General features: G+C 42.1%; 2 protein-coding genes across 4 annotated transcripts in view; one reads left to right on the forward strand and one right to left on the reverse strand.

Moving 5' to 3' along the window:
* SERPINE2 (serpin family E member 2) overlaps positions 1-22,945 on the reverse strand; it is a 23,908-nt gene continuing 963 nt past the window's right edge. Inside the window, exons 2-11 of one of the 3 annotated variants that reach the window (XM_075417856.1) lie at positions 10,154-10,428; positions 9,432-9,452; positions 8,845-8,964; positions 7,444-7,671; positions 6,179-6,376; positions 3,463-3,661; positions 3,220-3,320; positions 2,142-2,228; positions 1,511-1,594; positions 1-683 (exon numbers count right to left, since the gene is read on the reverse strand). In XM_075417856.1, coding sequence (XP_075273971.1) covers positions 646-683; positions 1,511-1,594; positions 2,142-2,228; positions 3,220-3,320; positions 3,463-3,661; positions 6,179-6,376; positions 7,444-7,671; positions 8,845-8,964; positions 9,432-9,452; positions 10,154-10,409 — 1,332 coding nt within the window. In that variant the 5' untranslated portion in view covers positions 10,410-10,428 and the 3' untranslated portion in view covers positions 1-645. The remainder of the gene's footprint in view (positions 684-1,510; positions 1,595-2,141; positions 2,229-3,219; positions 3,321-3,462; positions 3,662-6,178; positions 6,377-7,443; positions 7,672-8,844; positions 8,965-9,431; positions 9,453-10,153; positions 10,429-22,945) is intronic. The other 2 variants (XM_075417854.1, XM_075417855.1) reach the window with 2 other exon arrangements.
* Positions 19,763-22,945, forward strand: part of LOC142361095 (uncharacterized) — an 8,533-nt gene continuing 5,350 nt past the window's right edge. The window contains exon 1 of the mRNA XM_075417852.1: positions 19,763-19,799. Coding sequence (XP_075273967.1) covers positions 19,763-19,799 — 37 coding nt within the window. The remainder of the gene's footprint in view (positions 19,800-22,945) is intronic.

The raw sequence follows: 22,945 nt of genomic DNA on the forward strand, positions 1-22,945 counted from the left end.
TGACTGTTCATAATGCAGTTTTATTTTTTCATTTGTACAAAAACAAATATAAAATTTAAATCCAATACAAAGTGTATACTAGCAATGACAAGTTTACATTACAATAAGACAGGACAATGCGATGTGTATCTAACACCACATTAGTTTTAAAACTCCCAGTGATACATGCACTATATAAAATAAAAATTGCTAGAACTTTTAATCTATTTCTACCAAGAATATCCAGGTACCAAGATACTCAAGAACCAAAAATAATCTCGATAGGCAGTACCTACACAATTAGACCTCTTCCACACACAAGAATAAACCAACATTAATAGAAACATTTATCATTCTTTGTTAAAATCCTCTCACAAAAGCCATACATAAAATTCTTAGTAGATACAGAAAAAGCTCAAAAGTTTGTTAGCATAGGTAACCATTCAGTAGTTTAGAGAATCTTTTAGACATTTTGAAGAGATACTGTAGTTTCCGATCTGTACTTTTCCCCACAAAGCCAGAACTACGTCGACTCCTGCTTCAAAACCTAGTCAGTGGTTAAAACTAGCTCTTGAGTGAAGTCAAAGAGTAGTGTACAAAATATTTAACAGAATGGGGGTGTGTCACATGAGTCTGTTTACTTCTTGAAGAAACTATTTTCCACATTCAAGGTTTGTTTATTTGTCCCATAAACAAGATTGTACCTGAGGGATGAAATGAAAACAAGGATTACCACAGTCTGCAAACGCCGTTAAGTTTTTCCGTGAAAGCATAAAGTCCACAAAGCACAGCTGAGCTACCTCATCACAGTCTTGTCTAGCCTCCCTCGAGTTTGTGAGCCCAGGGAAGCATATGTTTGGATAGGTGGCCAGCTCATATTTCTAGAGACACACAGTTCTGTTGATGCTCTGTGGAGTCTGGGATGGGGACTGCTGCCAGCAGCCTTCTCTTTCCCCAGTGCTGGCAGCTGCATCTTGTTCCCTACTAACTAGCATATCTATCATCCACATGTCACTGCAAGAAGTAGATGAGATATTCAAAGTAACTGGGGCAGCTCTGCTCTAGGAGACTTACTCTATACTGCAAAGAAACCACCATCACTGTTTTGATCACTCACTCCTGTTCCCAGCAGGCTGGGGCAGCACCTTAGATACCCAAAGGCCCTATTCCAGCCCTTGCCCTAGCACTATTTTACTGTCCATCAGAGAGCTGGGTCCTATTCACCAATCCACTATCAGTAACAGAATTACTTCCTCTCCACTCACGGGAACTATGAGTATTAAAAGACTGTTCTTTCGTACCCATGAACCTGCCACACTTATTTCTGTTAACTTGGCAGCCAATATTTATACTTTTTCCTGCTCCAAGTTGTATTCCAAGTAAAATAATCAAATATTAAAGGCATAAAAATATACTCGCAGGATTTTTTTTTTAAAGCACTAGTTATTCGGTAGTTCCAGACTTCTTTTGTCTCTACTGCATCGCTGATATTCAACTTCTAAGCAAGAAAGTACATACAAATGCTGCTTACCTGTAGGATTGTGCCGGATGAAAAATACGAATGGCTTGTCTACTATGAACCAAGGAGGGGACGACCTGGCTATTAAAATGGCAGCTTGCAAGAAAAAGTTTCAAGTTAGACAAAGAAAGTACCACAATGCATTATATACTCTATCAAAGTGACATTTCCTAGTGTGTAACTAGAAGCTTGCACAGGTAGAGATAAATGCCCCAGATCTACCAACCTGGACTTTTAAAGCCACAGGGGTCACATTCCTACAGTTATAGGAACTGTATTAAAAAGACACAGCACAGACCCACAGAAAGCTGGAAGGAAGTCTTGGGTTGTCGCACAAAGGATGCAGTAGCTTAGTGTTCTTCGCTACCTGGATAGCCAGGAACATTACATTTGTGGCTGAAGTGTTAGCTATTACAAGACACTTCTAGAGAAGTATGCCTGTTTATATTTCTTAAGAGTATACCAATGGTCTGACAAATACTGGCAAATTGGGATTTTCCCAAGAAATTACACAAAATCCATCAACTGATCAGACACCAGAACACATTCTGCAATGGTTTCAAATTGGGTTGTCATTGCTTAGTGGTACAACCTTCTAATACAGTTTTCCCCAAGTCTGACAGCTATCAGTACAGTTGCTTACTTGTTGCTGCAGAAGCTTTGGTTCCATCTTCACTAACTTCAATTTTTGTCTTCTGCAGAACATGAGATACATGAAGACCTTCTGTCCCTGAAAAACCCAAGAACAGCAGTTTCAGTAAAACGAACTGCAAGTCCTGAAGTACCTTGTGGCTAGCAGCTATGCTGACATGCCTAAGAATAATAAGAGCTGCTACAATCTTGCTGCAATCCTGAAGCTGCAGTGAAGGACACTACTGGCAATAACTTTAATACAGTCAGCAAGTTTGTAATGGCAAAAAAACAAGGAATAAACTATCTTCCTCCTCCCTCCTCCCAATTTACCAGGTTTTCTTCTTTGATGGCCTAAGAAGTGTTCACTTGCATTTTTAGTTTTAATTAAACAAATGACTGAAAAAAATATGCTATCTGAAGTTACACTCTGATTTATCTCAATGTCAGGGGGGAAAAAAGCACTTAGCAAGACACCTTGTTTTCCGTGAAACACAGGAATTTGTTTTCAAATTAAGCCAGCACAAGGCAGGCTTTGTTAGATCTCTCCGTAGAAGCTAATCAGGACTTTAATGGAAGCAGGGAACAGACATAGGATGACATTTTGAACCATGAGTTCAACAATGTCTATACCTCACTTTCAGATGCTAATATTTACAGCTCTGGTTTGGTCCAGTCGCTTAAACTGGGAATTTAGTCCTTGAGTTTTCCTACAGCTCAAGAAAATTTCTCAAATTAAACACGAACTTCAGGGAAATGTTAAATACTGCAGTTGCTGTATTTGTTACAGTCTAAGGTATTGTTAGAAGTCCTGCCATAGATGTCAGAGAATGTTTGAGACCCTCAGGTTGTAACGTCAAATTCCAAGAAGCTGACCAACATGATTTACTGCTGCAATGCAAGACATGGGGAAAAAAGCCACCGCAACATTCAGTAGAAGCAAGCAGCCATGCTCAGTTGGCCACACAGTAGAACTTTAATGTCATGGTAACACTTATTCAAGACAAAACAGACAACTGCCTTGGTAAAACAGCACTTTATTCAGTGCCAGAAACCATGAATAAGGACCACCATGGATCAAACAAACTTACTTGTTATTTTTGCAAAGTTTGCCTTTGACTGATCAAACATATCTGTAATACCAAGTGCTTTCAGAGGGTCCTTTAAGTCTGTTTCTGCTACTGCTGTAAATCTAGTTGGAACAAACAAAAAAAAGAAGGCAGTGTTATACAGGAAAGTTGCCTTAAGCACTATCTTTCTCCTGTATCAGAAGAGATGCACATATGACTCCCAAAACACTCCCGGAAGTAGAAATGGATTTTATTAGTACTTACTTAGGTAAAATAACCTGCACTCTTTTTGCTACCATGGTTGTCATCCAGCTTCCTATTGTTTTTGTGCTGATGTGGGGAATGATTGCAGAGAGCGGCGTTGTGCTTTCCGTAGGCAGAGCAATCAACATGCTTATCATTTCACCATGGTACGGCAATTCAATGATATTATACCACAGCTCATTTGGAGTACTTGTAGTGCCTAAAAAATAAGCAAAGCTAATGAGCCATAATTCTTACAGCCTTAAATCTTTATTTTACCTTTAGACACCTATTGCTCTATGAGTCTTTGCCCACATCTTAAAACTGACTTTAAGAAGTCACAGACTGCCTGCCTTCCTGCTAGGCGACCCTAAAACATGGCATGGGGTCTGTACAGATGCTAGTCTGACAAAAAGCACCAACAGGATAATACCATGAAGCAAATACCCATTTGAATCTGATATCCATACTCTTTCCCAAACCTCACCAGCCTGGATTGACAAGCCAGCTATGTTAGAAGTCACCAGGGCTGAGACTCAGCTGGATCTCTATTTCAGATCTCAGCTGTACCAGAACTGAGCACCGAAAAACAAAAAGCAAGAAAAAGCATATTATCTTTCCAAATTGAAGGGATCCTGTAAACAAGCTCTTTTTCCTCCAAGAGTTATTGGAAGAACTCCTGTTTGAAGTAGTCTGTTACACTTATTTCATTTTCTTGCTTAACAAGGATCTCATTAGGAAGCAGACTTAAGTCCTTTGAGGTAGTGGAGATCAGCCACTCTGAGGCAGTGCAGGAGGCCAATTAGAGGAAAAGGAGGGAGATAGCAACGCCTCTGAGTTACAGCAAGTGCCAAGAAGACTGTCTGAGCAACCCTCTCCTCCTCCAAGTTCCCTTTGGTTACTGTGGGATTTCTGGCATCTGACTGGGGAACAAGCGCTTTTTATAGGAGTTTCAAGTGAGAACTTGTCAGATTAACTACAGACAGGGTTCTGGGAAAGTTTTTGGATAGGAATAAGATCTTATTATCTTTCCCCTTTCTTCACGTAAGTCTGCACTTGTCAGCCCAAGCTGAAAATCTACATCTTCATTAGTAATTTAATCTTATTGCCAGGGCCATGCAACCTACCTTGACTGAGCTCATATTGCTAGAAAACTGGCAGTGCTGCACTTGTTACAGGAACTGTGTCAAGCTTGGCAGTTTGATTATTTCCTTTTATTATGACAGTGGTTCTCAGACTAGAGCCTACAGATCAAAATACTGGTTGCATAAGCCCGCTACAGAACAGTAAAAGGTAAACTGTACAAGAGCAAAAGACTGCTTTCCTGATCTGCTACATGCCATTATCACTGCTGCTGAGGCATATCAAACAGCAGGAGAGTTTATCTTCACAACCAACTAATGGTATTTAAGATGTTTAAGAAATTAAAATTCTTAAAGAACCCTTTGCAAGCATAAAAATCAGTGTCCCAGGGTATAATGCAGCTCTACGCTTACAAGGTAGAAGCCCTGTACTAGGATATTCAGACATCCAACCTAAAGCAAGTCCTAACTCAGCAGCATTTCTCTTGTTCCTTTCTAGCCCCAGCTTTTTTAGCTTAAATATAAGCCAAAACAGTAAGTTTTTAACCAGCATCAGAATCAAAAGCCTTTAAGATACTAGTCTTGCTAAAGCCTGTCTTAAGTTATGAATTTCTTCCAAACTCCACAGATAGCAGTATGCACTGAGGTAAGCTTCTGCACCTCCCCCAGCTCACACTTTCAGCAGTTATCTCAAAATATTACATCTGCTCTAATGCAGATGTGGGCTTGGGACAGAAAGTTACAGCTGTTTAATACAAATCTAATATTAGTTGGGCACTACCAACAATAAAACTAAGGCATTTAAAAGCCAAGTGGATCTTGGTTTTTGGATTTAGAGCAAGCTGTATTCCCAGGCCTATTTCTCAAACTGTTTAGTACACATAGAAGCAAGTTCCAGGCAGCACTGCTCTCTTCTCAGAAGGATGCAACATTCTCTTATCAAAGCTTCAATCTTGCATTGACCAATAAAATCCCCATAGGGCTGCAAACCGCCAAGGCTCGGAAGTACATTGTCAGTCACATCAAGCTGCCTGTGTCAGCTCTCAGTCTCTGATGAAGTCTGGCTGAACCTGCCGGACTTCTTTTCACTTGTGACTCAATCTGAATTTGAAGAGCAGCTTCACACCTTAAGAGATCTAGCCAGCATACTAACTCTGTGCTCCTCTGGCTCCCACAGGACTGGGGACTGTGCAAGTCCCATTTCTTTATTATACAGTAAAATATGGATTGATTCTACTCCAATCTTTCTTTCTACAGAGCTCATCACCGGATAAACCTCAGGGTTCTGTTTCTGTTGGCAGTTTTCCTTTATTCTCACCCCTTAAAAAACAACAAGGATTTCTTCTTACTGCAAAGCTTAAGTAACATGCAAAGGTCTCAGTTTGTGTACTTCAGATTTTCTTTTTCGAAGACAACAGAATAAGGCAAGTACTTCGACAGAGTATTCAACTTTAAGCAACTGGTAAATACCTTGCACAGAAAGCTCATCCATACCTCAGCAGTAAGAGACACTTCTTTAACACAAAGCCTCCCACATCAGCTGCAACAAGCAACAACATTAAACACTACTTGTACAGCAAACTCTTGTTTCAGTTTGAAGGCAAAGAGCAAGTTTTACAGCCATTGTTGATAGCAGTGGGAGTTACTGAGCTTACCACAGCGAAAGATAGATAATTGGGACAGCATAGGAACTTGGTAGGTCTTCCCATCAGCGCCATAAAATGGACGTTTCTTTGTATTTTCCGGTCGAAATCGTGATTTCCATAAGCCCTTGAAATACACAGCATTTACTAGAACCAGTCTGGTCAAACTGCCATCAATATCATCTGGAGCTACAACCTGATCAATCATACCTAGAAGAAAAAGAAAGTCTAAGTATTTGCTGTCATAACACTGGCCAGCTGTTTGTTAAGAACTTGAAGCACAATTACTTTAGACCTCTTAATCTATGAGTGTGGTAACTCCTCATGGGACAACATATTTGAGGTTCATAAAGGCAACAGTATTCTTTGTCAGAAAGTAAACCTTTAGGATAATTAGGAAGCAAATACACCTTGCTAATCAACAGACTGATGATACAACTAACAGGGCCTTACCATTTCTAGCACATGAGCAGACTTAAAACTCAAACTAAGCCCATTACAGTGGTGAGTTTCAGCTGAAGCACTTCCCCATTCACACACTGCTTGCAACATTGCTATGCAAAACTGGTGATGGGGTAGAGAAAGAATTTGACAGCCTCACACCACAAATACCATATCCAACACCATTAACACCACAGTCATCACACCCAGGAGGCACTAGTTCCAACTTCAAGAGATACCAAACGTAGTTGACCTTGACTACGATTATGTTGCAAAACGTGATCTCTGGCTTTAGCATATGTAAGCTTGACAACTAGACACCAAGAGGCTTGAACCATGAGGAGTTCTGCCAAGGCAGGGTTAAAAGCCTTCCACTAAACATGACTCCCAAGAACATGGCCATATCTTGCAAGATTTTAGAACAGTAAGAGCAAAAGCTGAACTGCTCTACAGCTTTCCACAGTCTGATTTACTGAGTCAAACACCCAAGTTCCTTGAAAGCATCATTTATGTTTCAGAAAGCACAGCTTCAAGAGACACTGCTCTGATTTCTCACCAGTTGTATGAAGGCAAAGAACAGCAGAAGCTCCCCTGATCTCATGGGCAGATGGGCACACACTACACATCCCTCAAGGCCACCAGACAGGCACATCACTGGGGCAGTGAGACTGCAGATTCCCAGCCCATCAGCTCTAAGACAAGCCAGTTTAAAGACAGCTTTAACCTAAAAAGCACAGTTAATTCTCACATCCCATCTTTCTGCAGTATTTCCAACTGAATCCCAGATGTGTCAGACACCACCCTGCCATGCACAAAAAGCACTCGTTAATACTCACCCCTTGTTTCATTTTTCACCCACTGGTTGATGGAATCACATGCTGCATTTGGGTCCTCAAAGTCCACACTCTTGACACTGCACTGAAACACCTCTTTGTTCCTTGTAACAAAAGGCACTTCCATTTTAAAGCCACTCTTTGCAAACACTGCATTAGCAATTGTAACAATGTCTTTATTCTTTTTTGAGACTATGAGCCTGTTTATCTTCTTTAACGCTTTACCAACTCCTAGTTGAAAAGAACAGCAAGTTTAATTTAGAATAAGATAATGAACAAACAGTTACTTTATATGCAACTATTAATGACATGAAAGGTCAGACATAAAGTGCTGGACTAGAAACGAAGACAAAAGGAGACCAAAGCAGGCGTTCTGCGAGGCCTTCCAAAATACCCATTTCTGATCTCTCATCTAAAGAACACTACTGTTTCCCAGCAAAAACATAGCCTTTGCTGTGATGCCTGCTGCCCCTCTAGCTGTCTGCTCAGAACGCAACGGACAGTGCTGGGGACAATATTGGGGTTCAAGTCTTAGTGCGGAGCTACTAACCATGCTCTTACACAGAAGAGATTGTTCCAGAGTGTATTCCATACCATATAAGCCCAGGTCACCTGTCAATTCTGAGACAGTGACCAAGTAAGTTGTGGGCTCAGCCTGCTCACTCACAGCCAATGCAGGTGGTCTTGAATCTCAGAGTGTAAAGCAAAAGTTGTCTTTCCACCATTCTTCCTTTCCATTTACTGGAAAACAAAGGAAGCTGTCAAGAGTTATATAAGGTTCAAGTCAAGTCTGTTTCCTGAAAGATTAGGCCTTGACCTAAATCAGCTACAATCAGGAGTCGATGCCTTAACACATGAGCTTGCCTTTAAAAAAGCAAAAAGGGAAAGCAGTAGGTTCCAGTCCTTACAGTCAAGATCCTTAGGACCTGAAAGCAGCTTGTACCGAGTGTTTGCTAGCTCCTTCACTGTACGTGAGAGAAGGCAAATGGAAGTACAGAAAAACTGCTATGTTGACCATACCCAGTTCTCCCCATTGTTACGGCTTATGAATGAGTGCTTGTCTACACAGGGAAGCTATTGCCAGGCAAGCAACTTCATGTTCAACCATAATACTGAACAGGATCCTTGGTGGCTGTTTTTACAGCAGTTAATGGGCTCCCTCTGTTTCCCAACACAATTTAGGCAGAAACATTTCCAGACCACATCCTTATGTAGACAAACTTAAGAGATAAGAGATATGAAGGGAATAAATTAGTTCAGAGTTATTCTCTTAGCTGCATGTAAGAAAAAGCCTCAGATGGCTTTGCTGTTTTATGTATCATGAATGCTTTAGCAGTACTGTTTGCATGAATTTCTACATGTGCACTCTCCACTATTATGGGCAAATTCTTTTGGAGAACATACCATAACAGAGGTTCTCAAACCGTATTCTGTGGACCACTGGTGGTCCACGGAGCACTTGCTGGTGGTCCGGGGAGAGCTGGCTGGTCTCATGATGCTGGCTCTCCTCTTTGCTTCCAGCTGCTAAATTGCATTAAAAGACAGCTAAAGATAAATTAAATACTTTCCAAATATTACCTTTCCAAAGAAGCAGTTGCTGTAGTTGCCAAAGGACTGTAAGGCAATCATGAACAAAAGCAGAGGAGATCTGTGCGAAGAGACAGGTAGCATCCCATAACATCTCTCTAACAAGGTACTGGCTACCTTCTAAGGAGTTTGAGAACCTCTGTGTCTCACAGCCAGGATTAGAAAGTGTGCAGGCCAAATAAAACCAGCTGATGTTATGCCCCAATTTTTGCAAGTATTGTATTTTGAGCATTCAAATGTTCCTAAAGTTGGTTATCCCATGAAGAGATTTCAGTGTACATTTAGATCTTGAGCTAGCAAATCATTTGGTTGCACTTCAAACCCAGAACCAAAACAGCAAAGCAAATGAAGACAGGACAACATGTTATAGAACAATAGTGCTCAAGATTTAAACATGCACTTACCTCTTGGAGAGTTTCGTGTTCCTGGAAGGAAGGCAGAATGCTGACACTAAGATGTTAAGTCTTGCTGGCAAACACTCACAAAAATACTCTGCATGCAAAGTAAAGCAGCAAGAACCTTCAGCCCGCACCCCCTCGAGGGGCAGACATTGGCAGAGGAATATAAACAGATGCATGCAGTGTCAGGCACAGAGGCAAGCAGAAACGACTGTTTCAAGAAGAGAGCACTACAAGAACTACAGATTCAGGTATCCTGACAGCAGAAACAAGTGAACAAAGCTGAAGAGCATCAAAAAGACAGTATCAATTGTATGGTTAGAGTTTGCATTGCTTTCAACGTGACAACGAGAAATACTCTTGCCCTGTTATCCAAGGAGGGCACATCAAGGGCTGTTCAGTACAGTCCGAAATGCTGTAGTGCAGCCTTCCTGCATAGTGCTGGCACTGGACCGCCATGCACAATGTTCTGAGAAATCAATTTTGCAAGGATGCAGGCAGTTCTAGCCAGGGCCCTGGAGTCATTAACAAAGCTGCTTATACACCAGTTCAAGTATATGTACATGTCCATACCCAAATCGCCAATTAACTTCAAGTGTGTCCATTTTGTGCTTTGGTAAACAGAGTTAATTGGTGTATGATGCAATCTACCACACTTTGAAAGCCACCTCAAAACAGCATGAAAATTCTGACAAAACACACCCAAAACCACCTTAGGAACCACTCACCATTTACGCTGTATCGCATCATAGTTGTTAGCTGCTTCTTTGTCTTGCCATCAGCACCCAGCTGCAACACCCCCAGGACTGATGCAATCCCATGAGGAGAAACAACAACATTGTCCTGAGGCTTAGCTTTCACTATCTGATTGAAGACCTGGATTCCAACATCAGAGCTAAGTTCCTCCAGAGGATAAAAACTGAACTGGGAACATACAGATGTTAAAGTCCCAAGAACAAACAGAAACAGGAAGCGCCAGTTCATGATTTCTGGTTGGAGATACCTGTAAGAGAACAAGAGGGGAAAGTTAAATCAGCTTTCACTAGTACAGCACTTTTATTTCCAAACTGAATTCTTAATTACCTAAAGAGCAGGCAAGTTTTGCACATGCTCCACACACCATTCACAGAGCTCTGGCAATGGGACTCACACCTGCATTTTACTGCTACCAGTATTTTAGCTCTAGGGGTTTCCAGAAGCATAGATAACCATAAAATAACTAGATACCAGTGACTATATATGAGGGCAAAATCCACCAAGTTGGAACACTACCTCTCACCACACACAAGTTCAGTTAGTTTTGCGTTTCAGTTAAACCGAGTCTTGGCATTCTATTTAAACTGCCCTTTAGGATAAGTTAGCACTAAGAAGCCTCGTGGTATGGTCCTCGCCCACTAAGATGTGATGCACCATACATTTTATAGATCATTTTCTGCAGTGAACAGGAGCATGTACACATATGCAAACAGACCTCCTGTTGTGGGAATCTACACCTGCCTAGAATAATAAAGAGTTAGCTGTGTAACTGGCATTGTTCCATTATGGGAATACAGAGGAAGACTTAGATTTTAAAATACAAGGTTAAGTTTTGATTTTAGCCTGTACTTCTCCATTTAAGAAAAATTCACCAGCTAGTGAGTACAGAATTAAGTTAACCATCAAAATGGGACGATCTTCATCTGCAGATCTAACACATAGCAGAACTACCATTACACCCATGACCTCCTAGGAACTGAGGCACAAGCAGCAGCAACAGTTTGTTCAGGATCTCTCAGCAACTGATTAGATTAGCCAGCCCAAATCTTGAACACTGGGTACTGTAACTACTGGGCTGTATTTCCTCCTCATGGAAGCGTATTCCATCCCTTTTTTCTTAGAGCAAACAGGTACTCAGAGATACAGTCATGCAATAGTTTCCTATGCCATGAAATTAGGTTCCCTGCTCACCTCAGAGGTTCAGTCACAACATTTTTCTGTTAAGACATTTCAGTTGCACAGTTCAAAGAGAGCCAACTTCCATTTTCAGCCCAACAAGCAAGCCCGCTCCCCCACTCAGCTGACTTCGGTGCTCCAAGAGCACACTTAGGTGTTACCCTCAAACCTGCTGAGGAGTCAGCCAGACCCCTAGTTCACCACAGGCTCATCAGGCTGCAGAAGGTGTACAATCAATTCAAGTGTCAGCTGCCTACCACATGCAAAAACCAAAAATAGGTCTCCCCTTCCTGTGAGCCCTCTGCTTGGCATCGCCCACGTGCTCTTCAGGCTCCAGCAGCCCTGAGCTGAGGCTGGCAGAATGCAGGGTTCCGGCAGGGAGAGCCTCTGGGCTCACAGCCACCTCCCGCTCACACGGAAGGGTGCGTGGCACCGGGGAGCTCTGCCACTGCACAGCCTACCTACACCATGAGTCCAAAACATGCTGGAGCTCTGACTACCAGAAAGCCAGCTGGTGTTTGCACAGATTCATTTAATCATCTTTTAAAACCATGTACTTTAACTGCGCTAAAACACTTGAAAGTAACAAATACAGCACTTCCACTTTCTTCTACACCCTTTTGGGGGATGGAATTGGCTTCGTCAAAGTTTGCCATTGCAGCACAGAATAAAGCAAATGCTGAACATGAAATAATGCAGGAGTTGAGACATCCTTCTCCCCCCAACCCAACTAGGATAGCATAGCTGCGACTAGAGGAACCTGTTGGACCGATTTAAATTATGCAAGAAAAAGTGAAAAGGCTGTCCTACAAAGCAGGTTAACAGCCCGCCCACTAATTAACACTCTTTCACATCAACTTACTAATTGCCCAAGCAAACTGGAGTCACTGAAGTACCATTCCTTCCCAAGGAGCCCCATTCCAGCCATCAGCTGGCAATACTCAAGCTTACTCTGAGAACTAGTCTGGATTTGGCCGGCTGCAGCTGGCAACCCCATACGCCATCCGACCCCCCCAAAGCAGGTTACACCAGTGGCTTCCTAGGCTTGTCCTGCATCTCACAGCCCTGGCTGCAGCAGGCAGCAGTCAGGGGGAGGACCAGCAGCCTAACAAGGGAAGTGAACTCTTACTTTTTTTACTAAGAACCTTAAGGAATATTGTTAAGGATTCTTTGATACTAGCACAAACAAATCGCCTGAAGTCTCCAGGCTTCTTCTCAGGGGAAGGCTTCCTTCTCTCCCAGGCATCAGCTCTACACCGATGGCAACACTCCTTTTGACCGAGGCAGTAGCTCCACCTGATCCAGTCAAACCAGAAGAGATTGGGCCATTTTGAGCATATCTACCCTTGACACATTACATTGCCAGAAGTATATTATGAGGGCAAAGACAGGAGCGACACTTCTATGAAGCCAATAAAACAATGTTTCATTGTCATTTATGTACTACATCTGCAGAAGCCTAATTGAAGGCAGATATTTCTCTCTTTGCCTTTACCACAATACATTGCAAGTCCCAAGTTTTCTACTTTACTGGTAATAGCCGCTGCCAGTCAGAGTGACAACTACCAACAGCCTTGCATTTTCCCTGACACATGTGGGAAGCCTTGTCAAAACAACCCAACTCTGTTCAAGCCCAGTGCTACAGAATTTTATTTTTGCTTTTTTAGGGAAAAACTATCACCTCCTGTACCTGGATTCCCCAGAAGTGTCTATGCTTGCCTAACCTCTCCTTCCTGCTACACGATTAGGGCAGGTTGGTGTCCATTTTGGAGCACAACCTCTAGCAGATAACTACTCAATAAATGAAACCAAGCTGTGCAGTGCTTTGAGCACAGGAAAAAGAACAAAACCACTTTTGAGCATTAGTTACAGAGCAGTCACTTCTTGGCCCTACCATGCCCACTGTGTAGTTGAACCAGCTAACTGAGGAGCCGATTCCATCTTTGAGCAGAAGTGGCATTCATGTTATTAATGCTTCTGGCATGGATTTCAGCATATTCAATTTCTATGCAGTTTAGTAACGAGTGTATTTGCATATCCTGAAAGAAAGAAACAGTGCAAGGAGAAAAAATCCAAAAGGACGTAGGATGTGTAGGTTGGAAAACAGTTGACCTGCTATACAGCATACCAACAAGCTTTCAACAAGCTTTCATAATGCTGAAGCTAAAAACTTCACGATAGTTAAATTTGAATCTAATGCTTCAGAAAGCCAAACAAAAATACAAGCTTGGCATTTCTTTGCCTATGACCTTTATATTTTTACAAAGTTAACTGAGGAGGAAGGTGTATAGGCAAATTCATTTACATGAAAGTGGGCTTTTGAAAGATGCCGGACTAAAAAAAAAAAAATCCCTCTTCAAGGTAGGCTGCCCACTTCTTAGATTGAGAGCTTACAGGAAGGACAACATCCCACAACTTAACCTTTAAACAGACTACAGAAATACTGACACTGACTCAAAGAAATACATCTAGAGAATAGTAAAAAAACAAAAGACAAATTTAATTTGTTATACAAATCTAGTTCTTATCACTAATGCTAAAGTTTCTGAACAAGATAGATAACAGCATCGTGCACTGAGCTCTACAGAGGGATGCCTTGTCCACAGCAAGTGTACTTAGAACTCCATTACTCCACCTGGCCCACTGAATAGCAGCACACCAAGCCCTGTACACCATGCTAAATTAGTAGTCACTACCCGTATCTAACTGCAGAGCCTAGTTTAAGCTGCTGCATATTTTTAGGCACAGAGTTCTGGGGAAGGCAGGAGAGGAACACCGCAATGTGTTGTATCTGCACTGGTAATTTTGTGTTGTTTCACCACAGATGACAGAATGTCTTCAGGCTACCAATCTCCAGATGACCTCAGCCTCTAGCTGGTGTTGCAAACACTAACCCTCATACATACTAGGCAGCACACTCCACTCACTAGGCTCAGCTACTCACATCACCCACATAACACACAGTTTAAGTTTTTGGCTGAAATTATGGAAGTATTTATGTCAACGAAGAGGACATGATACTTTCAGCCTACTTCTACATAATGCTTGGTACAAAAGCAAAGTTCTGTTAGCACACATTGTTTGATCTGGGTCTAGAAAGGCATTTGGTGGGGCAGGGAGAAGTTCTGTCTTCATCCCCAGGCACAAAAAGCTGCTGAGCATCGAGATTCTCTTACAGGAAAGAATTAGCTTAGGAAGGACTTAGTTTTTGGAACACCAGACTGAGCTACTAAACTCTTCCCAAGAGGAAGAGGAAAAGTTAGCTTGGTTCAAGACCAGAGGCAAAAACACGAGCTGGAAAAACACCCAGATTTAAAATGTAAGTTGGAGAAAAGACCTACCCCAGAGCACCTGGAAAAACACTTTGAAGTGAATTGAGACGTGAAATAGCAAACTGTACACCAATTTTTAGGTATCTGTATCGACTGCACTAAGTACTGTACGTATGTTAGCACCCTACGAGACACCTCCAAGTGTTTATTTTGAAGCCTGACTTCAACAGCAATAAGGTATAACCCAAAAGGCTCATTCCTGCAGCTGCAAGATGGATTCTGCAGTTTCCTTAAGAGACATGTCAAGCATAAGGAAGCTTAGACACCAGACTTCACTTCTGTGAATAGCTGTAACCAAACCAGCAGCAAGCGCAGCTGAATACAGTAAAATGAAAAAGCAGAGTCTTGCAGCATTGCTGGTCTCACTGTACCGAACCCGAACAGCCGAGAGCCCCAAGACCACGTGGCAGGCACGGGGCAGCCAGCGTGCCCAGAGCAAGTCGGCCTGGGACTAACATTCAGGGACTCTCCAAGTTTGAGATGTTGATGTTTCCTTGTCAGTGCCATCTGTGCTACTAATTTAAAAGTCTTATTTCAACTGACACGTGAGCTCAAAGAAAGCAGTTTCACTTCAGGCATTTAACTAACTCTCTCCAGCAGGACTGAATAAATACTCAACCAAACTTGTTAACAGTCATTTAAGGAGCTGGCTGAGCACACAGCAATTGTTTCTCCAAAGCAATGAGACCACTCTGGTTGCAAGAGGAAGGTCACATGCTGTGTCTTGTTTTTCAGATGATGCACACTTGGCAGCATACTAAAACACTCCAGCCTGTCGGTAGGCTTCTGCTCTCCCCCTCACAATTGTTCGCAATTCCCCTTCTGCCTAAGCCACTTACATGTCAAAACCTTCAGCAACAGCATCTTCTCCTACCATACTGCTCAGCCTCTGCTACATCTAAACAAGCTTTCAGGTTTGGAGCAGCAGGACACATGGCCTGAAGACAGGTGACTTCCGAAGTGGCTACTTCCACACGACAGAACTGTAACATGTTTCTTTTTCCTCCAGGTTTTCTGGTATATCCTGAGCTTTGGCTCTTCCCTTGCACCCAACAACTCTTACCAGTGCTTCCTGCTTTAAAGTAGTAAGGAAAAAACCCACAGACACAAAAATAAAAGCCACATTGTATCAATGTCTCAGGTCACATGAAAAATATTCAACACAACAGATTTTTATTACTCAATACCTGGAAGGTTTAGTATATGCACAGAGTTACTAAGAAAGGATGATTGCTAGATTTTAAACAGCTCAGTACTTCCATTGCTCTGAAGAGGAGTAAGTTACTGTCAACATGAGATAAACATAACTTGTACACAGAGATAAGCTGGAAGTTTTTCTAAAAAACATTTTGTATGTTACGATATTGGTCTTACTTCAGGCACTACAGCCCACATTGCACACAAGCACAAAAAGCATGGCACTGATTCTGAGGCTTTCCTCTCTCAACCTTAATCCTTTCTCTGCTATTTCTAATTCTCTCAGTTTGTTAATGCATTTGTTTGTTTCAAGATGGACCATCTCCATCTGGAACGCCTCTTTCAGCTGTGTCCAAGCAGCCTCCCCTGCCAAGGGGGAATTTCCCAGAAGAGCACCGGCTTGTAAAACTGGCTGGCCCCAGATAGGAACCACCTCTCTGTCCAAGCACAGCTCCCACATGAGCAGAAAGTTAGTTCGGTGGTTCTTTATGAAGAGTCCTGACCACCACTTCTTGGGATTTTTAGTACGAAGAACAGACAAGCTCGATTTAAAATTTTCTGTAGCCTCATGACTAGTGTCTCCTGTTCACAAACCAGACGGATTTTCTCTTCAGTATCTGTCTTCTACAGCGTCTGTCAGTGGTTCATGGTAGTTCACTGCATGATGTGAAATTGGTTTTCGTAAAGTTGACTACAGACAGCTTTTGATTTCATCACTTAGCTGTAACCGTACTATAACTACACAAGCACTATTCAGAGTTTCAAGAACACAGATAGGCGTTTATGTATCATTTGCTTTTGCTTCTATCCCTCATTTACACATCATTAAATAAGCCAACTTGAGCTCTGCTTCATGAAGCAGATAGTTTGCTGATACCACAAGGCAGGTGGCTTATGGAGATGATTCTGGGACTTCACAGTTCTACCACCATTTTCAAATTTTATCTGTGTTGTCTGATTACGATAGGCTCAACAACTACCATTAAAGTTTCCATGTGTTACTCCTGTATCCAAAGCAGAGTTTCCACAGCCTTCTAAGATGTATTATCAAGTCTTAAGAGTATTAGGAAGATTAAAGAGAATTATGTTTTTAATTTACTGGTGTCCCTTTATTAAAGAAGTGGTGTTGTTGATCTGAAGTTCTTTATGCAATGTGGTTATTTTAACATAATGAAGAAACAGCATGGGACAGTCAGCCCATCATGACTAATGCAGCAGAACCAGTTTCCCAAAAAGATGCAGCACAGTGGTGTTTCACAACATGGCAGTGAGGCTATACCCTCACACTCCGCATTCACCCCAGTAGAGGGTACGATGGTTCAATGGATTAAAGCATTCGCCTAAAACTTAACAGCAGGTTCATAACCCAGGCTCCCATTTTAAGTTTTTGTGGAAGAAAAGCCTCATGGAACCACAGTTCCCACATGTACTGTACACTAACAATACTCACCACACAAGTACAGGCTCATTAAGAGCCAAAGGCAAGACTCCAGGATTGCGAGCTCCCTTTATTCAGGTACAGGGTATTAACCCTTTGGTAATGGGCTGCATAAGTACAGGTTTATGAAGTAACTCCACAAGGTGCTGGACTAACAACAGCTAGTGTCTTACCAACTCAGGTCCTTCATCGCTACCTTTACCTTAACCCACACTTCTGCTACAGTATTTGAACTTCTTTCTTCCTTAAAGAATATTAAAGGGAAATCCTGTACCCTTATTAATTTTCACTTGTTGCAGGACTCAACTGATACCAGGACTCTCGCACCTCTACAGCCCTGCCGAGCAAACTGAAACTTGCTCCTTCTCTCCTTGGTAAATTTTGATCTGTTGGCCAGTAACAAGTGCCCCATCTCCTGTGTGTACCAGGCTGAGAAAGCAGAAACAGCCTTGTGGAGATGGCCCCACAGCCTCCTCGAGACTGCGCAGAGAGCTGTGCTTGGAGCAGATGGAACATCCAGAGCTTCTCAGTATGCATCCTTCCTCAGAAGGGTTAAGATACCAAGATCTCTAACACTCAGACCTAGGGCATTGTCAAGCAAAGAAAAAAATCTTGGTAAAAAATGGAAGTTAAAGACATAGAATCAAGTCCTCAAACTGACAGTGAAAATTTCAGTAGAGCTTCAACAAGGCATATGAGTTGCTGCAGAGTAGAAGATAAACGATTATTTCCCTTCGGATTCTACACCTTTTAGGTTTACTCCATAAAAGTAGTACTTGTATTTCCTATTAAAGAACACCCTATGAGCACAGTTCCCAACACCTCACGCCCTGTGGTTCAGTCTGGGTGTACAACACCACTGAAAATGTTTTCTATGTAGCAATGACGTTTTTATATTCCTGGGAAGCTAAGAGACAGCAGGATGTATCAGCCATGTGATATCTAACCAAAGCCTATACATGCTTTGGGTAGAGATGCTCAACTGGTAACAAGTAAGAGACAAGCTCTCAGTCTGCCAAGTGGCCTTTAATTAAGAAACCCCATTTAAAATAATGCAGGGAATTCAGTATTACTAAATTTTTATTTATCCTTCCTCCTTTGAGAGGTAAGGTTGTTACAGTAACAGTGTTGGCAGTTCTGTAAGTTACACTGTTGTATTTGATACATTCTTTCCACCACGAAAATAAGTTGGAACAACTCCAGTATTCTCTGTTCATAATAAGAACTTCTATAAGAACTTGTACTTACACAAACTCCTTGATACCAAAGACCTGAAACTTAAGGCATTGGTATCTAGGGAATACTACCATCTGACAAAACACTTGGAGAGATCAGAAATACTGTTCTAACCATTTACTTCACTTGTGGTTGGAGATCTGCAGAGTGATAGGTGACTAGCCTTCTATTTATTTATCATACTGTACAACATTTATAATCAACAGCTTCCTATTTGCAAGCGAATTTAGAAACCCCATTCTCATCTGAAATGCTAGATAACAAATGTAACTCAAAATGTAGTGTAGCCAAGGATCAAAGTTATTAATATTCAAGATAAAAAAACATTTATTTTCTAACTCTAGAACAGCATCACTGAAACAGACTTAAGCTCACAGAAACATCAGATACCAGTTTTCTAGGGGCCTTTTCTCAACCATTTCAGGATCAGTTTAAAGGTTATCCAAAAGGGATAGGCATATTCACATTTTTCTTCACAACATATAGACATTTACTTATATTAATCTTTCTCCCCTCCCTAGCTTCAGAAGGGAAATTGGCCAACCACAAAAGCATCAGAAGTCACAGATGCTGTAAGGATGCAGGAACTGCACCCAGTAAGGATGCGGGAAGGAAGCATTTTACTGGGAAGCCTAACTGTACGCTTGGATAGACACTGCCTCAGTCATCTGCACAATGACTTACATTAACCAGTTAATAAAAGAATTAACAACTATTTAAGAAAACACACTCTTTGCATTAATCTGACCTCACTTCTGATTAACCCCACTGGCTTTACTACAGGTTTCTGGAGAGGCAAGACCTGAATTCCCACAGAGAAAAGGGCCAACTGAATATAAACTACGCACAAGAATCCTGCCAGAGCAGGTCATGACCTGGTGTATTAAACCATCTGATTCAGTTCAGATTGGAAGTCTGTAGGCTGAGTTGTGAGCTGTGTTGGCTGAGAAGCCTCCGCACAGTCCATCGCTATTTCTGCAATACAGATGACGAAGCTCAGCAGAGGAAGTAGGCAATTAGCTGGGAAAGCAGCCTCTTAAGCTGAGCTGCCAGAGCAGCTGGAGGCCTCAAGCTTGCTTCATTGCTGAGAAAGCTGCAGGAACTACTCCTTCTGAAGGAGAAAGCTATATAGCAAGATGGAGACACATAACTAACAGATAAATCCTCCAACTTCTACACAGGATTTTTTAGATCGCTTAAGGATGTTAAGTGAGAAGACAACAGAATGGAAGAAGAAAAGTTAGAGGTACATCCAGTTCTTCTCTTGTTTTGGTGCCTGTAACCCGTCAGAGCCAATGACAGAGACGGCCCCTCTCTCACTAAAACAAAACAAGAAACCTCAAAAAACCACCCACCACCTTTGGCCAACAGAACCTTGCAGTTCAGACCAGGTGACACAGCCATCTCAGAAGCAGTGAGGACCATCACTAAATACCACAACATGTCCTTCTGCAGGAACAGATGTTTAAAGTTCAAGTTGTTAAATAATAAGAAAAGCATTTAAGAAGAAAAACACTTGGTCAAAGCTACATAGCCAATGAACATGAATTCACACCATCTGCACATCAGCTGAACTAAGAGAGGTAAGATGTACCAACATTTCTCAATACCGCTGCTGGACACCCCAGTATGATTTACAGCTGTAGCTTACAGCCTCTTGACAACTAGCATTTCTCACAAACAAGCAGTTTCTACCTGCATGCTGAGGCCCCTGTGTATACACAGCCTCAAGCAGAAGTCTTCAATTTGCAACTCGCTGGTAATCAGTCTTGATGCCTTCCATAGTTGCTCTCATGGTTCCAAGGTACTAAGAAGAACTTCAGCCCACTGTTTCACAAGCCCAGGAAGAGAACATGAAGCTGCCTGAAGCACATGGTTCACACCACGTTGTCGAGTACAGCCAGCAAGACTGAGACTTCCACCATGGGAAGATCCATTCACAAGATGAATATGCTTTCAGACTCAAACTGCTTTGTGGCATACTTATCAGACCCCAGCATGAGTCACCTCCTGATTTCAGCCTGGAAATACAAGCAAAAGCATCTTTCCGGCTATTAAGGGTGAACACCAGACCACAGACAAGATACAGTAGCTGCCAAAACTCATGTATTTCCACAGACACTGCTCAAGAAGAGATGCTAAAGTATAAATAAAGCATTTCAGTTAGCACTTAAGTGTATTTCAAGACCATGACAGGCAACTCAAGAAACTATGGCTTCATACTAGCATTGCCACTAAAATTGCCCCATTCTCCTCCTGTCCATGACCACTGGCCTCAACTTAGCAGTGAAGTCCTCTGTGCTTGCAGAAGCATTCCCGTAGTTGCGTAGTGAACTAGATTCTAGTACTAAAGAGGAGACAGGAAAAAGTGGAACACAAGACAGCATTTGTCCATAGCATGCCAGCCTAAGTATTTGTGTAGCTACAGCTGTAGAATGCTACCACATTTACTGTCATCTCTTTCTGGTCTCCTCCCACCCCATTGTTTTAACCATTTCAGAGGAAAAACACCTGAACGTGTACATGGTTTCACATATTCAGTTCTCATGTTTTCACACACAGAAGCTATTTACATTAATAAAAAAACTTTTCATATTTTCACAGTTCGCTAATATACACTCTTAACCTTTAAATTCATATGTAGGTATATCCCTATTTATACTAACCGTAAACAGCTTTTGAATAAGCAGAGGGATATAAAGAATTGCCTCTTTTTAGCTTTGGAGAGCAGGTAGAATGGAGTAGCCAGTGCACTGAATTACACACTACTTACAGGCCAGCACTTTGCTGTAAAACATGATTTGTAACTTAAGTCACAGGCAATGGGGAGGATGCCCAGAGGCACACAGAGATGACTGTATCCAGCAACACTTTACAGATTAGCGATGATTAATTCACCTTTTCCCTGTCTTCCCACACATAAAACCTTTGACCCTAAAGAACAGCAGAATCCAGTTAACAGACCAACTAACTGGAAGGGTTTTGATGATTAGGCTGTACTTCCCTCTAATTAGTATTACAGAAGCATGCTCTTTCATGTATGCTTGTGATTAAGCAATCCAAGTGGTCCAGACAACCCCAAGTCCAGCTTCCAAGACAAACCTTCCAGTGAGCCTCAGCTTTTTCAAGCGTGAGCATTGCAGTTGCCTAGCAAGCATCAAAAGCCACAGCCGGCTGCACGAGCCAGGTGGATACCGAGCCCACCACCACCACAGCAACACAAATCTCTAGCCAGAGCTCCCTCTGAACTGCTCCCTTACGGGAGATGTAGGCGATTTATATGCATCTCCACTTTAATTCCTAGCAATAGGGTAAGGTGCTTATTTTTATATATTTACATACCTACACACACCGTGGTTTAGTCTAAAAATGCCTAGTGCCACTTACTGGGCTCACTGCTTGACATTTTTCTGCCTAACAGTATGCTGTTAAGAAGCTTTAGGACTGGAACACTTTTCTGGCTGTGCCATTTAGAGACCCACACTACAAGACTCCGCATCCCACTAGCACATGCTATTCTCCTGGTTGTCAATGACAACACCAAACAGCAGCTTTAACACTTCTGTACACACCTTGAGACAAAATCCTCTGCAGATTTCTGTTTTCTTTTTTTGTACTGACATGAGTTTACATCACCTCCCACATCAGGTACACAGAGGTGTATATAGACAGTTGTGATGGTCGTATCACTATCCAAAGTAAAGAGCAGTTTTTATAACACCCTGATGCAAGGGTAATGTCCAGCTAAGCAGCTTTCCAGCATCTTCAGAGCACCAACAAAGTTTGCCAACAGACTGCCTATCACACAACTTGTCCATAACTTTAAAGAAACTGTAGACTAGCATTCATTACTCAAAGTTTACTTCCATGCCATACAGCTGCTCTTCTCACAGGTTTAATCACAGCCCATTAAACGCTGAAATTCCACGCTAGCGCATCTACACATTTGAATCAATCCACTTCATCACACTGCCTTTTTATCTGCATTGGTCTTCACCTCACCCACTTCGAAGGCTCATCTGATCACTCCGTAGGCATACAGCTGCTGCTTGCTTGGCTCGTGGCTTTCTGCAGCTTCCCCCCTTTTTTCAAAGCTACACAGCAATACAGCTGCCTACACCTACACATGTTTTTGCAAATAGTCCCTACAAAACCAGGTTTCCGAAGAATTCCCGTGGAGAGCAGGGGGTAGGATGTTACCAAATGCTCATACAAGAGAAAGTGGAGGGGGAGGAGGAAGTCATTTTTCAGAGCAGTGAAAAACATCATCAGCCTACCAGATTTCTCTTTCAGGAAGTTGCCCAAGAACGCAATTAAAACCACAAGACGCAAACCATGTTTCAGAATCATATCCAGGCACGAGAAAGAGCAAGAGAAAAAAACCA

The sequence above is a fragment of the Opisthocomus hoazin genome, chromosome 4 (genome assembly GCF_030867145.1).
Source record: "Opisthocomus hoazin isolate bOpiHoa1 chromosome 4, bOpiHoa1.hap1, whole genome shotgun sequence".
In the NCBI taxonomy this organism is placed as follows: Eukaryota; Metazoa; Chordata; class Aves; order Opisthocomiformes; family Opisthocomidae; genus Opisthocomus; species Opisthocomus hoazin.